Below are 14,324 nucleotides of genomic sequence, written 5' to 3'. Positions count from 1 at the left end.
ACATCAGGGACAGCTTCTTCTCAAAAAAAGGTAGTGTGTATTTGGGATGAGCTACTGGAAATAGTGGTTGAGGTGGGCACATTAGTAATATTTAAAAGCCATCTAGATAAAGTAATGGAAAAGAGAGATTGAGAGGGCTTTGGGGCAAATGTGGGCTGATGAGTCTGGCTTGCTGGGCAACAGTCAGCACAGACCAGTTGGACTGTTTCATACTGAATGCCTCTGTGATGCTCAGTTGTTACAAATTGCCAGCTCCCCCCATCTGTACTGTGAGGAGACCTTCATCACATAAACTTTATTGGTTGAACCACATAACTCAAGGACAATTAGGCATTAGCTCTAGTTCTGAGCCAAAGAGGCTCACATTGAGTGAATCTGTGCCAACCACCAACCATCCATTTACATTAATCCTAGACGTAATTCCATTTTCTCTTCCCCAGCAGTAGCAGTGTGATCACTCAGGTCCAGTAAGATATTCTTCTTCTTCAACCCATTGCCCCTACTGGGGCATAGGCTGCTCACAGCAGATCATCAGAGTCCTCATTCCTGGGCCAGTCTTTCAATTGTCCCCAGGTGTATCTCGTCTTCTAGGTGAACATCCTTCCTCTCCCAGGGATGAGGTCTTTTGGGGCTTCTGTTGACATTCCTGTAGCTTTGGGATTTTAGCGGATGGGTCTGCTAGCCCCCGTGTCGAACCCTCCCCCTCTCACAGTCAGGCTTGGGACTGTCCATGGCAGAGTTGTGATGTTCTCCCAAAGGGTTATTCCCTTGATGGAGAATGCCTGTGCATGACTTTGTTTAACCTGGAGAGGCTGATGATGCACAGGCAGCCACCACACAGTCATTGACAGACTGGGTCAGGGTCCAGTGGCACGGAATGCAAGACAACTGGGGTCCCTTAATGCTACAGCCTTCCTCCACTTTCTCTGCCATTGTGATGTGTCGTCATCTTCTGCCAGCTCCACCACTGAAGTTTTGGTTGGATCGCTCTTTGGAGCCTTCCACTTGACCTTACCGCCCTGGGTGACCTTACCAGGAGCCAAGCTCCAAACGGAATCAATCTCAGAGTCTCTACACCATGACAAGGTGACAACCATCAACTGCCTCAAGATTCTACCCCTCACCTACACACCATGGGCAATTTACAGTGGCCAACTAAACCACTAGAGTCCATTGGTCAAGCCACTGGTCTCAACACTGCAGCATGGCTTTAGAATTATAGGGTCAGAGAGTTAGACAGCATGGAAACAGGTATTGAAGACAGGAGTGTGGGCAAAATGCTCCAGCTGTACACGATGTTGGTAAGGCCACATTTGGAGTACTGCGTCTAGTTCTGGTTGCCCTTCTGTAGGAAGAACGTTACTAAAATGGAAAAGGTGCAAAGGAACACTTATGAGGATATTACTGTCATGGAAAAGTGTGGAAAGATTGGATAGGCTAGGACTTTTCTCCATAGAGCATAGAAGGCTGAAAGGTAAGCTTATAGAGGCAAGGTGAATGGACAGAATATTTTCCTGAGGGTAGGGGAGTCTAAAACTACAGGTTTAATGTGAGAGGGGAAGGATTTAAAAAGCTCCTGAAGGGCAACTTCTTCCACACAGACGTTAGTGGGCACATGGAATGAGTTGCCAGAGGTGGGTATAATTATAATGTTCAGAGACATTTGGACAGTTACAAGGATAGGAACGGTTTGAAAGGATTTGGGCCAAACAGCAAAAAATGGGATGACCTCAGGTACACCTTAATGTCTACCTGCACTGAACTTTATTTTTAACTGTAACATTACACTCAGAGGCCACTTTATTAGGTACACCTGTTCATTAATGTAAATATCGAATCAGCCAATGATGTAGCAACAACAATGTGTAAAGCATGGTCGAGAGCTTCAATTGTTATTCAGACCAAATATCAGAATGGGGAAGAAATGACACTGAGTGTGGAATGATTGTTGGTGCCAGATGGGGTGGTTTGAGTATCAGAAGCTGCTGATCTCCTGGGATTTTACACACAACAGTCTCTAGAATTTACAAAGAATGACACAAAAAACAATAAATATCCAGTGAACGGCAGTACTGTGGGTGAAAATGCCTTATTGATGAGAGAGGTCAGAGGAGAATGGCCAGACTGGTTCAAGCTGACAGTAACTCAAATAACTGCAGTGGTGTGTAGAGGAGCATCTCTGAACGCACAACACATCAAACCTTAAAGTGGATGGGCTAGAGCAGCAGATGACAGTGAACGTACACTCAGCAATCATTTGATTAGGTACAGGAAGTAACTAATAAAGAGGTCACTGAGTCGACGTCTGCATTGTTTCCCTTTTTAATGCCTCAAAGTACTTGTGTACGGAATGATTTGTCTGGATGGCACACTAATGAAAGCTTCTAACCGTGTCTTGGTACATATTTTGGAATTGGTCTATCATGCACCAAGAAACAGGCAGAAGTGCGTCTTGCAAACTGTTCAAACCGATCAGATCATTACACAGTGTACTTGGTGGAACAGGTAAAATTATGTCATGGGGCTGCGCATTAGTGTAGTGGTTAATGTAACTATTATAGCGCCAGTGACTTGGGTTCAATTCCCGCTGCTGTCTGTAAGGAGTTTGTATGTTCTCCCTGTGACAACATGGGAGTTAACATTATTACAGCACCAGCAAACTGAGTTCAAGTCGCGTTGCTGTCTGTAAGGAGTTTGTACGTTCTCCCCGTGACCACGTTAGCGGTTAACGTAACACTATTACTGCACCAGTGACTTGGATTCAATTCCTGCCACTGTCTGTAAGGAGTTTGTATGTTCTCCCTGTGACTAAGTGGGTTTCCTCCCACAGTCCAATGTTGTACGGGTTAGTAGGTTAATTGGTCACATAGGTGTAAATGGGCGGCACAGGCTTGTTGGGCCGAAGTGCCTGTTACCCAGCTTTATCTCTAAACAAAAATAACAACACAGCACAAAGTGGAAAAGCTACAGGGAAGGTGCTGAGCAGCATGCAGAAACATAACGAGGTGCATTGTGAGGTCAAAAGTCCATCTTATTGTACAAGAGGTCCATTTTACCGGTGGTAGGTGCTTTCAGGCTTTTGTATCTTCTGCCTGATGGGAGGGGGGAGAAGGGAGAATGTCGACAGTGGGTGGGGTCTTTGATATGCTAGCAGTAATCCAATATTGACTATAGTGACAATAGTAATTACCAATACCAACACCAGCTCGGAGGGCGTGGATGGGTTGCAATGCTGTATGACTGGGATGGATTTCCTTATCCAAAGGACAGCACCTCTGACGTATGGCTCTCCCTTGTATTGCACCAGAGGACCAGAGGGTAGTCCTGGATTCCTGAGGTCCCCCCTGTGTGAGTGCTGGCCGCGATCTGAGTACCCAATATGACACTCACACCCACCACCTTCCTTGTCCTGCCCTCGTTTCTGCCCCAGGCCCCAGGCCGCCGCCGCAATCCTCATCTCCAGTTGCTTCCGCTTCGCCGCATCGGCTGGCATCGGGTCACTGAAGTGGGGTCGCAGCCGGCACTCCCGCTGAGCCTTAGCTGTCTCCGTGGTCCCATAAGCCGCGTCTGAACTGGATCTCCGACAGATAGGCAGGGAACGCTGGGGGGGGGGGGGGGGGGAACAAAATCCAGGGCAAAAATAAAAATTAGCTACATTTTTAAAGATTAGCTTTATTTGTTACCAGTTCATCAAAACACGCAGTGAAACATGTTTGTGTCAACGATCAAAACCAGTCTGAGGATGTGCTGGGGCAGTCCACAGATGCCGCCTTGCTTCCCGCACTAACATCGTGTGCCCACACATTGGAATGTGGGAGGAAACCAGAGCACCCAGTGGAAACCCACGCTGTCCCAGGGAGAATGTACAAGCTCCTTTCAGACAGCTACAGGAACTACTTCTGTCTTATGGGGATAGCTTGCTCTCTTATGCCAGTTCAGTCACTCAGTCTCTTTCTGCCTGCCAACTCGTTCCAGACCTGGCCACTCACTTTATTCTGTCGGATTTACTGCTAAGAACCTGCCAGCTGATAATTCGGATTCTGGGAAGTCACTCATCCTGAAACGAGGCGCGCAGAACAGTGCAGCACAGGGTCAGGCCTTTCAGTCCATTACGCTCATGAGATACAAGACAAGGAAACAAAAATAAGCCATTTTGCCCATCGAGACAGTGTGCATTCCATCATGGCTGATTTATGATCTCTCTCAACTCCATTCTCCCACCTTCTCCCCGAAACCTTTGACGTCGTTACTGCTCAAGAACTTGGCCCCTGTCTGTGGCAACAAATTCCAGATTCACCACAGCCTGGCTAAAGAAATTCCTCATTGTTCTAAGGAGGCATCCTTCATTCTGAGGCTGTGCCCTCTGGTTGTAGACATCCTCTCCATATTCATTCTATCTAGGCCTTTCAATATTTGAAAGGTTTCAAGAAGACCCCTCCTCATTTTCTGAACTCCAGTGAGTAAAGTCCGAGAAACATCAAATGCTCACCGTACGTTAACCCTTTCATTCCTGGGATCATTCTCATGAGCCTCCACTGGACTCTGCCCAATGCCACGTAAATGTGGTTTGACCAATGGCTTATAAAGCCTCAGCATTACATCCTTGCTTTATATTCTAGAGCTCTCAATATGAATGTCTGTGCCAATAATGATGCTAATTTAAACGAATCCCATCTGCCTACATATGGACTATATCGCTCCATTCCCCATCTCTTCATGCCTTTGTCCAAATGCTGCTTAATCGTATCATATCTGCTTCCATCAGCAGCACTGGCCAGGAGGCCCAGGGACCCACCACTCTGTGTAAAAGAAATCCTGTTTCACAAAGCAACACTCACAGCACGTCAGGGACCAGCAATGGAAGGGAATAAACAGTCAACGATTCAGACTGAGACCCTTCATCAGGCCCTCCCATAGATGCCAAATCCTTTCTTAATGACCTGTGACGCCACTGTCAATGAATGATGGACCTGATTTCCCAGATCCCTTTGTTCTACAGCACTCCTCAGTGCCCTACTGGTCACTGTGTAAGACCTACCCTGGCTGGTCCACCAAAGGGCAACACCTTAATCTTGCCTGCATTAAATCCCATCTGCCATTTTTCCAGCTGATCCAGATCCCGCTGCAAGCTTTGATATTCTTCTTCACTGTCCGCTACACCTCCAATTCCGGCGTCATCCACTTATCTGCCAAATCAGTTAACATCAGATCAGATACATCTACATCATTCAGATCGTTGACATACATGACAAACAACAGACCCAGCACCGATCCCTGTGTCACTCCACTAGTCACAGGCAGAGAGGAATACATCTACTCCCATTATCCGGCTTCTCCATCAAAGCCAATGTCTAATCCAATTTACTACCTCATCTTCAATGCCAAGTGACTGAACCTTCTTCATCAACCTCTCATGTGGCACTTTGTTTGTTACCTTGCTCAAGTCCATGTGGGCAACATCCACTACCTTGCCTTCATCACCGTTCCTGGTAATTTCCTCAAAAAAACTCTGTAAGACCCACTACACACGAACCATGCTGACTATCCCTGAGCAATCCGTGTCTATCCAAATACTCATATATCTGGTCCCTTCAAACAACTTCCACTAACCTGTCCACTACAGATGTCAGGCTCACCAGACTATAATCTCCTGGTTTATTCTTGGCGCCTTTCTTCAACAGCGAAACAACATTAGCTATTCTCCAATCCTTTGGTACCTCACCTGTCACTAAGGGTGATTTAATTATCTCTGCTAAGGCCACGGCAATTTCTGGATTTGCCTCCTGCAGGATCCAGGGGAACAATCTGTCAGGCCCTGGGGATTTGCCTCAGGGCAGTAAACACCTCCTCCGCAATCTTTTTGGGGTCTATGACCTCGCTGCTGCTTTGCCTCATTTTTATAGACTCTGTGTCTATCTCCCGAGTAAATACTGATGCAAAAGTAATCAATTTAAGATCTTCCCATGTCTCTTGGTGCCACACATGGATTAACATTCTGATCTTCCAGAGGGCCAATCGGGATTCCCCTTCACCTCGTCTGTTAGGGAAACCTCATGCCTTCTTTTAGCCCTCCTGATTTCTTTTTTACGTGTTCTCTACAAATTGTTTCCTCTAAATCCCCGGGACAGTTGGGTGCTCTGTAATAGAGCCCCATTAACATGGTCATACCTTTCTTATTCCTCAGTTCCAACCACAGTGCCTCACTGGACAAGTTTTCCAGTCTGCCCCGACTGAGCACTGCCATGACATTTTTCCTGACTAGTAAGGCCACCCCTCCCCCTTTAATCCCTCCCGCTTTCTCACATCTAAAACAATGCAACCCTGGATATTGAGCAGCTAGTCCTGCTTCTCCTGCAACCAAGTCTCACTAATGGCTACGATATCATAACTCCAGGTGTTGATCCATATCCTGAACTCACCTGCCTTTCCTACGACACTTCTTGCATTGAAATGTATGAAACTCAGAACATTAGTCACACCATTCTCAACCTTTTGATTCCTGACTGTGTCTGAGGCCTTACCAACATCTGCCTCCACACTCTATTCTGGCACTCTGGTCCTGTCAACCCCCAACCACCAAACCCCCTGTGCAGTACTAGCAAACCTTCCCACTGGGATATCCGTCCAGCTCCAGTTTAGGTGCAAACCGTCTTTTCTGTACCAGTTCCACCTTCCCTGAAAGAGAGCCCAATTATCCAAAATTCTGAAGCTCTCCCTCCTACACCAACTCTTAGCCAAGTGTTAAACTATACGATCTTCCTACTTCTGCTCTCACTAACAGCTGGCACGGATCAGGACATGAAGGAATATGGGGAGACGGCAGGAGATGGGGGCTGAGAGGAAAATCTGATCAGCCTTGATGAAATGGTGGTGCAGACTCGATGGGCCACTATGGGCCTATACCTTAAGGTCTTATGGGCAGCAATCCTGAGATCACAACCCTGGAGGTCCTGTCCTTTAACTTAGCACCTAACTCTCCGACTCACTTTGCCGAACCTCATCCCTCTTCCGACCTGTGACCATAAGGACCACAACCTTTGGCTGATCACCCTCCCACTTTAGATTGCTGAGGAATTGATCCAAGATGTCCCAGAACCTGGCACGTGGGAGGCAACATATACCACCTGGGAATCTCCTTCTTGTCCACAGAACCTCCTTTCTGTTCCCTAATCAGCAGTTTATTACTTCTCCCCCCTTCCTTTCTGAGCCACAGAGACCCGAGTGCTGTGACGCATTCCTCCAGCATTTTGTGTCTGCTGCTCAGATTTCCAGCATCTGCAGATTTTCTCTTGTTTGTGTGTGTAACTTTCCTCTGCTAGGTCATCCCACCCAATGGTATCCAAAGTGATATAGGTATTGTTGAGGGGGATGGCCACAGGAGTTCTCTGCACTGACTTTCACCCTCCTGATGACACCCAGTTTCTTGTGTCCTGCATCTTTACTGAAATACTTCCACTGTTTAAGCAAATTCAGAATCACACCCTGAGAAAATATCGGTAACCTCAGCATTGGCCAGCGTGGTAGAGACATTTATACTCACTCCTACAGAATTCAGCACCTAAAAATCTAAAATTCACTGTTACAGGATTTAAACAGAAAATAAACACGTTTTTTTTGAGTGTAACTACCTCCCTGTATGTCCTGTCTATCATCCCCTCAGTCTCCCAAATGATCCAGAGCTCATCCAGTTCCAGCTCCAACCCCTTCACACGGTCTGTTGGAAGCTAGATGTACTAACTGTATTTGAAGTCATCAGCTCTGCCTCTCATGATTTTACATACTCATATTAGGTCCAGTAACTTCAGTTCTCTGTCCAACAGATGTTGCCCAACCAGCTGAGAGTTTACAACCTTCCTGTTTTTATTCTTCAAACAGATCACCAGAGCCTCCCAGACTCTGCTATTGTATACATAGAAACATAGAAAACCTACAGCACAATACAGGCCCTTCTGCCCACAATGCTCTGTGAAACATGTACTTAATTTAGAAATTACGTAGGGTTACCCATAGTCCTCTATTTTTCTGAGCTCTATGTACCTATCCAGGAGACCCTATTGTATCCGCCTCCACCATCACTGCCGGCAGACCATTCCATGCACTCATCACTCTCTGCATAAAAATCTTACCCAACATCTCCTCTGTACCTACTTTCAAGTACCTTAAAACTGTGCCCTCTTGTGCTAGCCATTTCAGCCCTGGGAAAAAGCCTCTGACTATCTGCATGATCAATGCCTCTCATCATTTTATACACCTCTATCAGGTCACCTCTCATCCTCCGTCGCTCCGAGGAAAAAAGGCCACGTTCACTCAACCTAGGCATGCTCCCCAATCCAGGCAACATCCTTGTAAATCTCCTCTGCACCCTTTGTATAGTTTCCACATCCTTCCTGTAGTGAGGTGACCAGAATTGAGCACAGTACTCCAAGTGGGGTCTGACAAAGGTCCTATATAGCTACAACATTACCTCTCGGCTCTTAAACTCAATCCCATGGTTGACGAAGGCCAATGTATGCCTTAACTACAAGAGTCAACCTGTGTAGCAGCTTTGACTGTCCTATGGGCTCGGACCCCAAGATCCCTCTGATCCTCCACACTGCCAAGAGTCTTACCATTAATACTATATTTTGCCATCATATTTGACCTACCAAAATGAACCAGCTCACACTTATCTGGGTTGAACTTCATCTGCCACTTCTCAGCCCAGTTTTGCATCCTATCGATGTCCTGCTGTAACCTCTGACAGCCCTTCACACTATCCACAGCACCCCCAACCTTTGTGTCATCAGCAAATTTACTAACCCATCCCTCCACTTCCTCATCCAGGTCATTTATAAAAATCAGGAAGAGTAGGGATCCCAGAACAGATCCCTGAGGCACACCATTGGTGACCAACCTCCATGCAGAATATGACCCGTCTACAACCACTCTTTGCCTTCTGTGGGCAAGCCAGTTCTGGATCCACAAAGCAAAATCCCCTTGGATCCCTTGCCTCCTTACTTTCTCAATAATCCTTGCATGGGGTACCTTATCAAATGCCTTGCTGAAATCCATATATACTACATCTACTGGTCTACCTTCATCAATGTGTTTAGTCACATCCTTAAAAAATTCAACCAGGCTCGTAAGGCACGACTTGCCCATGACAAAGCCGTGCTGACTATTCCTAATCACATTATGCCTCTCCAAATGTTCATAAATCCTACCTCTCAGGATCTTCTCCATCAATTTACCAACCACTGAAGTAAGACTCACTGGTCTATAATTTCCTGTGCTATCCCTACTCCCTTTCTTGAATAACGGAACAACATTCGCAACCCTCCAATCCTCCAGCACCTCTGTGATGATGGAAAGATTATCGCCAGAGGCTCAGCAATCTTCTCCCTTATCTCCCACAGTAGACTGGGGTACATCTCGTCCGGTCCTGGTGACTTATCCAACTTGATGCTCTCCAAAAGCTCCTGAACATCCTCTTAATATCTACATGCTCAAGCTTTTCAGTCTATTGCAAGTCATCCCTACAATCGCCAAGATCCTTTCCGTAGTGAATACTGAAGTATTCATTAAGTACCTCTGCTATCTCCTGCATTTCCATACACACTTTTCCACTATCACACTTGATTGGTCCTGTTCTCTCACATCTTATCGTCTTGCTCTTCACATACTTGTAGAATGCCTTGGGATTTTCCTTAATCCTGACCACCAAGGCCTTCTCATGCCCCCTTCTGGCTCTCCTAATTTCATTCTTAAGCTCCTTCCTGCTAGCCTTATAATCTTCTAGATCTCTATCATTACCTAGTTTTTCGAACCTTTCTTAAGCTTTTCTTTTCCTCTTGACTAGATTTTCAACAGCCTTTGTACACCACGGTTCCTGTACCCTACGATCCTTTCTGTCTCATTGGAACGTACCTCTACAGAACCCCAAGCAAATATCCCCTGAACATTTACCACATTTCTTCCATACATTTCCTGGAGAACATTTGTTCCCAATTTACGCTTCCAAGTTCCTACCTGATAGCCTCATACAGCGGGATGTGATGAAATTCCTTGTCTAGAGTAAAACCATTCCCCTCCTCTATCTGTCTATCACACTCCTCAGCTAGATCCACTTCACCTGCCAGATCTTGTTCCACACCTTCAGCTCACCCCTATATACTCTACTCTTTCAGTCCAGGTAAACCCTGTCCATTTCCCTTCTCCAATGCTGCCTGACCTGTTGAGTTTCTCCAGGAGTTTGGAGGCATTATGTAACTGCAGCTGCTGGAATCTGGAGCAACAAATAACGTGCTGAAGGAATAATTCAGCATGTCACCTCACAGCTGCTGCTTCGTTTGCACCAGACCATTCAATTATGCTAACCGCTCTCTCCCACTGGATTGCAGCTTGCAATTCACTCCAAGAATCCTTCATTTCATACAAACAACACTCAAACATAATTGGACTGCAGCTTCTGACTCCTGTTCACCCGTCATAATTTAAACTGTCAACACTGTTTCTCTTGCCTCCTGCCTGGGTCGTTGGTTGACTTACCGATAGCAGTTTGATCATTCACGTTACTCTCTGAAACGGTTATCAGGTGGTGGAAGGAACTGCGCCAAAACCTTGCTCCTTTTTCACCTGCCACATCGCTAAGCTCCTCGAGTCATAGAGCGCTAATAGCACAGAAACAGACCCTTCGGCCGGTCTAATCAATGTCCACCTGTTATTCTGCCTCGTCCTATTAACCCTCCCTCCACCCCCTTCCCATCCATTCAAACTTCTCTTAACTGCTCCAATCGAACCCATTTCCATTGGCAGTTCGTTCCACACTCTCACCGCCCTCTGAGTGAAGAAGTTCCGCTCATGGTCCCCTTAAATATTCACCTTTCACCCCTAACCCATGACCTCTAATTCTAGTCTCACCTAACCTCAGAGGAAAATAGTCGGTTTGCACTAATCTGTACCCATCAAATCTCCCCCGTTCTCCGATATATCCTAATCTATTCAACCTTTCCATATAACTCATATTGCTGTCTCTCTCCAAAGGTCATCAATAACCACCAGAATTATTTCACTTGTCTGCAACGATGCAAGAATGAGGCACAAACAGCCCTGTCCTATCCCTTGCCCCATGAGCTAATTCATTAGCGTTCAGATCACAGTAAAGAGCGATAAAGAATTGGCTTATTTACACGGTCCGCCTGGCGAGGTCCAGCAGACGCCACTACCTTCAGAGCGCTTCCGTCGAGGGTTGCCGTGGAAACTGGGCCTGATTGACGGTTCTGTTCATTGATTGTGACGTCATCCAGCTGCCGAAGCTGCGCCGGCTTGATGGCCGCGGGTTCTGCAGTGCAGCTGTGAAAGGAAGCGGAAGAAACGGATCAAATGAAAATCTTATCGCCAGATTTAACTTGTGGTCGAAGCCCCAGTCGCAGTTGTGACTCCCACACTCAACACGCGCGGATTTAAGCTTCAGTACCTGCTAAATGACGGAATTAAATACCTTTGCCTATAAGGTGGATGGCGAGGTCCTTCTTTACTCTTACACACTACGTGATTCGATTTTAATGAAATATAACGTGGAACTGAGGGACTTACAGTGTGTTGCATACATTTGGTGATTTTCCTTGCGAGTATTCCATGGGCTAATGCCCAGAGATGTCGAAAACAGATGCGGCGTGTGACACCTTTCCGGTCACCTCCAGGATTTTCATCGCTGTGTCTGCTCTGGTAACACTTAAAGGGGACTTGTCTAAGCAGATCACCAGCCGTGAAGTCTGGTGCTGGGAAGCTACTCTCATCCACCAGATCTCCTCAACAGGTACCCACGGAGGACCACAGTGAACCCACAAATTAGGGCAAAAATAAACAAGCTGCTGGAGGGAAATGGCTTCAACATTACGGTTGGAGATTTAGAACAGGAGGGGAGGTAGCCAGTGTAAACTGGTGAGAGGGAGGGGTTGGACTGGGATGATTGGCAGATGGATTCAGTTGGAGGGGGTGGTTGGAAAGGGCCATCTCTCAGTACAGATGCTGCCTGACCTGCCAGGTTCTTCCAGTGTGTTTCATACTCCAGATTCCAGCATCTCATGTCTCCATTATGCAAACTCGGACTGTGCATCTTAGAATTTTTTTTAACCAAGTTATGTTTGGAATATCACTTAAGTTTTCAACATCTTCTGGTGAACTAGGATAGGCAGAGAGAAACTACATCTACAAACGAGATTTGGCAAATGCTGGAAATCTTGAGCAACTCATGAATTTATTATCAAAGTACATATATTCACCAATATACTACCCTGAGATTCATTTTCTTGTCGGCATTCATCGTAGGGCAAAGAAATACACTCAAATCAATGAAAAACGACACACAGACTGACAACAACCTATGTGCAAAGAAAGAAAAACCGTACAAATACCAATAGTACATAACTAACAGTGAGAATGTGAGTTGCAGAGTCCTAGAAAGTGAGCTGGAGCAAAACACAAAAGACGGCAGCTCCTCCAGCATCTAGTGTGAGAAACTACTGCTAGTTGGTAAAGCGAGAACTGTGGATCAAGAACTCATACATAAAATCTGATAACCTTTTATATACAAGCATTTAAGAAATATCTTGACCTGTACATGAATGAGCAGGGCATAGAGTATATTCAATTAAAGCAGGCAAGTGAAATCGATAAAGAGAGGCATGATGGTTAGCACAGAACAATGTGCCGAAGGACTTGTTTCTATGCTGAAGATCTCACTGGGGCCCATTTCCCACATTCCTTGTGAACTCACCTGTGTCCCATTCCCTCTATTCTTTGTAAATTCGCTTGCACCCTGTTTCCCACACATCCTGTAAACTCTGTGTACTATTTTCCATGATCCTGTTAAACTCACCAGTGCTTGGCTCCCTTTAATCTAACCAGAGTACTGCTTGCCGTGCTCTCTAAACTTATACTGCTCTGTAATATCTAAAGGCAGGTGTATTAAATGTGAGCTGGAATTTTAAGTTATATTGGAATAGAAAACAATGGAAAAGCCTACAGAAATTGGTGGATACAGCCCAGTCTATCACAGGAAAAGCCCTCCCCACCACTGAACACATCTACAAGGAACATTGCCATAAGAAAGCAGCATCCACCATTAAGGACCCCCACTGTCCAAGCCAGGCCCCCTTCTCGTTGCTGCCATCGGGAATGAGGTGCAGATCCTTAGGTCCCACATCACTAGGATCAGAAACAGCTATTATCTTACAACCATCAGTAACTTCACTCACCACACCATAACCTACAGACTCGTTTTCAAGGACTCTACAAATCATGTTCTCAGAATTATTCATTTTCTATTTGCACAACTTGTCTTCTTTTACACATTGGTCACTTGTTGGTCTGTGTGTAGTTTTTCATTGTTTCTATGGTATTTCTTTGTTCTACTGTGAATGCCTGCAAGAAAATGAGTCTTAGGATAGTATACGTTGACATACATTTACTTTGATAAAAAATTACAAACTTCGAAATTTCAGCAGCCAGAGTCCATTCGATAACCTGGAAAATCTGCCAGACCAGTTGGAGTTTAACTGATATCTACAAGAGTTATATCAATAAGACTGAAAAAGTATGGAGAAAATCTATAAGGGTTTTACCAAGACTTCAGGACATGATTTACAGGGAATGGACATGAATCGGCCAGGATTCTTTTCCTGGAGCATGGGAGAATGAGAGGAGAATTGATAGAAGTGTACAAAATTATGAGGATTATAGATAGGGTAAATGCAAGCAGGCATTGAGGTTGGGAGAGACTAGAACTGGAGGTCATTGGTGATGTGTGTGTGTGTGAACACGTGTATGTACACATGCCTATTTAAAGTTAGTTACTCAATTAGTACTGCTACCACCTCGGGCACCAAGGTTGTCAATTTGATACACAAGAGCAAGACCTCAAGCATTAAATCTAAGCGGACATCTTAAATCAGCATTTGAAAGCATAGCAATATCTCTGTATCCCTGGGGCACAGGGTGCAGTCACTTCAGCTGCTGATGTCCGGGTCTCTGTGTTAATGGGGAAGCAGGAATAGTGCAGGGGGAGGGGGGCTTGGAAATACGGTCAGCGAATGGCCGTGCGATTGATTTTAATGACTAGATACAAGAATAGCTAGTGCAGCTGTCAGGAACTATCAGTGCCTCAACCTCCAATGAGTTATTCAGGGGGTTGAGTTCAAGAGCCACGAGGAAACGTTGCAGGATGCAATGTGATAAGTAGGAGAGAAGCGGCAGACTAATTTTAGAGTAGGTTAAAAGTTGGCACAGCATCATGAGCTGAAGGGCCTGTACTGTGCTGTGATGTTTTAAGCTCTCTATAAAAT

At 45.6% G+C, this 14,324-nt stretch overlaps 1 protein-coding gene across 5 annotated transcripts in view; it reads right to left on the bottom strand.

The window, feature by feature from the left end:
- arhgef49 (Rho guanine nucleotide exchange factor 49) overlaps positions 1-14,324 on the bottom strand; it is a 562,666-nt gene that overhangs the window by 128,353 nt on the left and 419,989 nt on the right. For 3 of the 5 annotated variants that reach the window (XM_073046112.1, XM_073046111.1, XM_073046110.1), the window contains 2 exons: positions 11,169-11,331; positions 3,391-3,601 (listed from right to left, as the gene is read on the bottom strand). In XM_073046112.1, the coding sequence (XP_072902213.1) occupies positions 3,391-3,601; positions 11,169-11,331 (374 nt within the window). Of the gene's footprint in view, positions 1-3,390; positions 3,602-11,168; positions 11,332-11,574; positions 11,868-14,324 lie in introns of those variants that run through there. The other 2 variants (XM_073046114.1, XM_073046113.1) reach the window with 2 other exon arrangements.

This window comes from Hemitrygon akajei, chromosome 5, assembly GCF_048418815.1.
Source record: "Hemitrygon akajei chromosome 5, sHemAka1.3, whole genome shotgun sequence".
NCBI classification, from domain to species: Eukaryota; Metazoa; Chordata; class Chondrichthyes; order Myliobatiformes; family Dasyatidae; genus Hemitrygon; species Hemitrygon akajei.
This window is presented reverse-complemented; position numbering and strand designations above follow the sequence as displayed.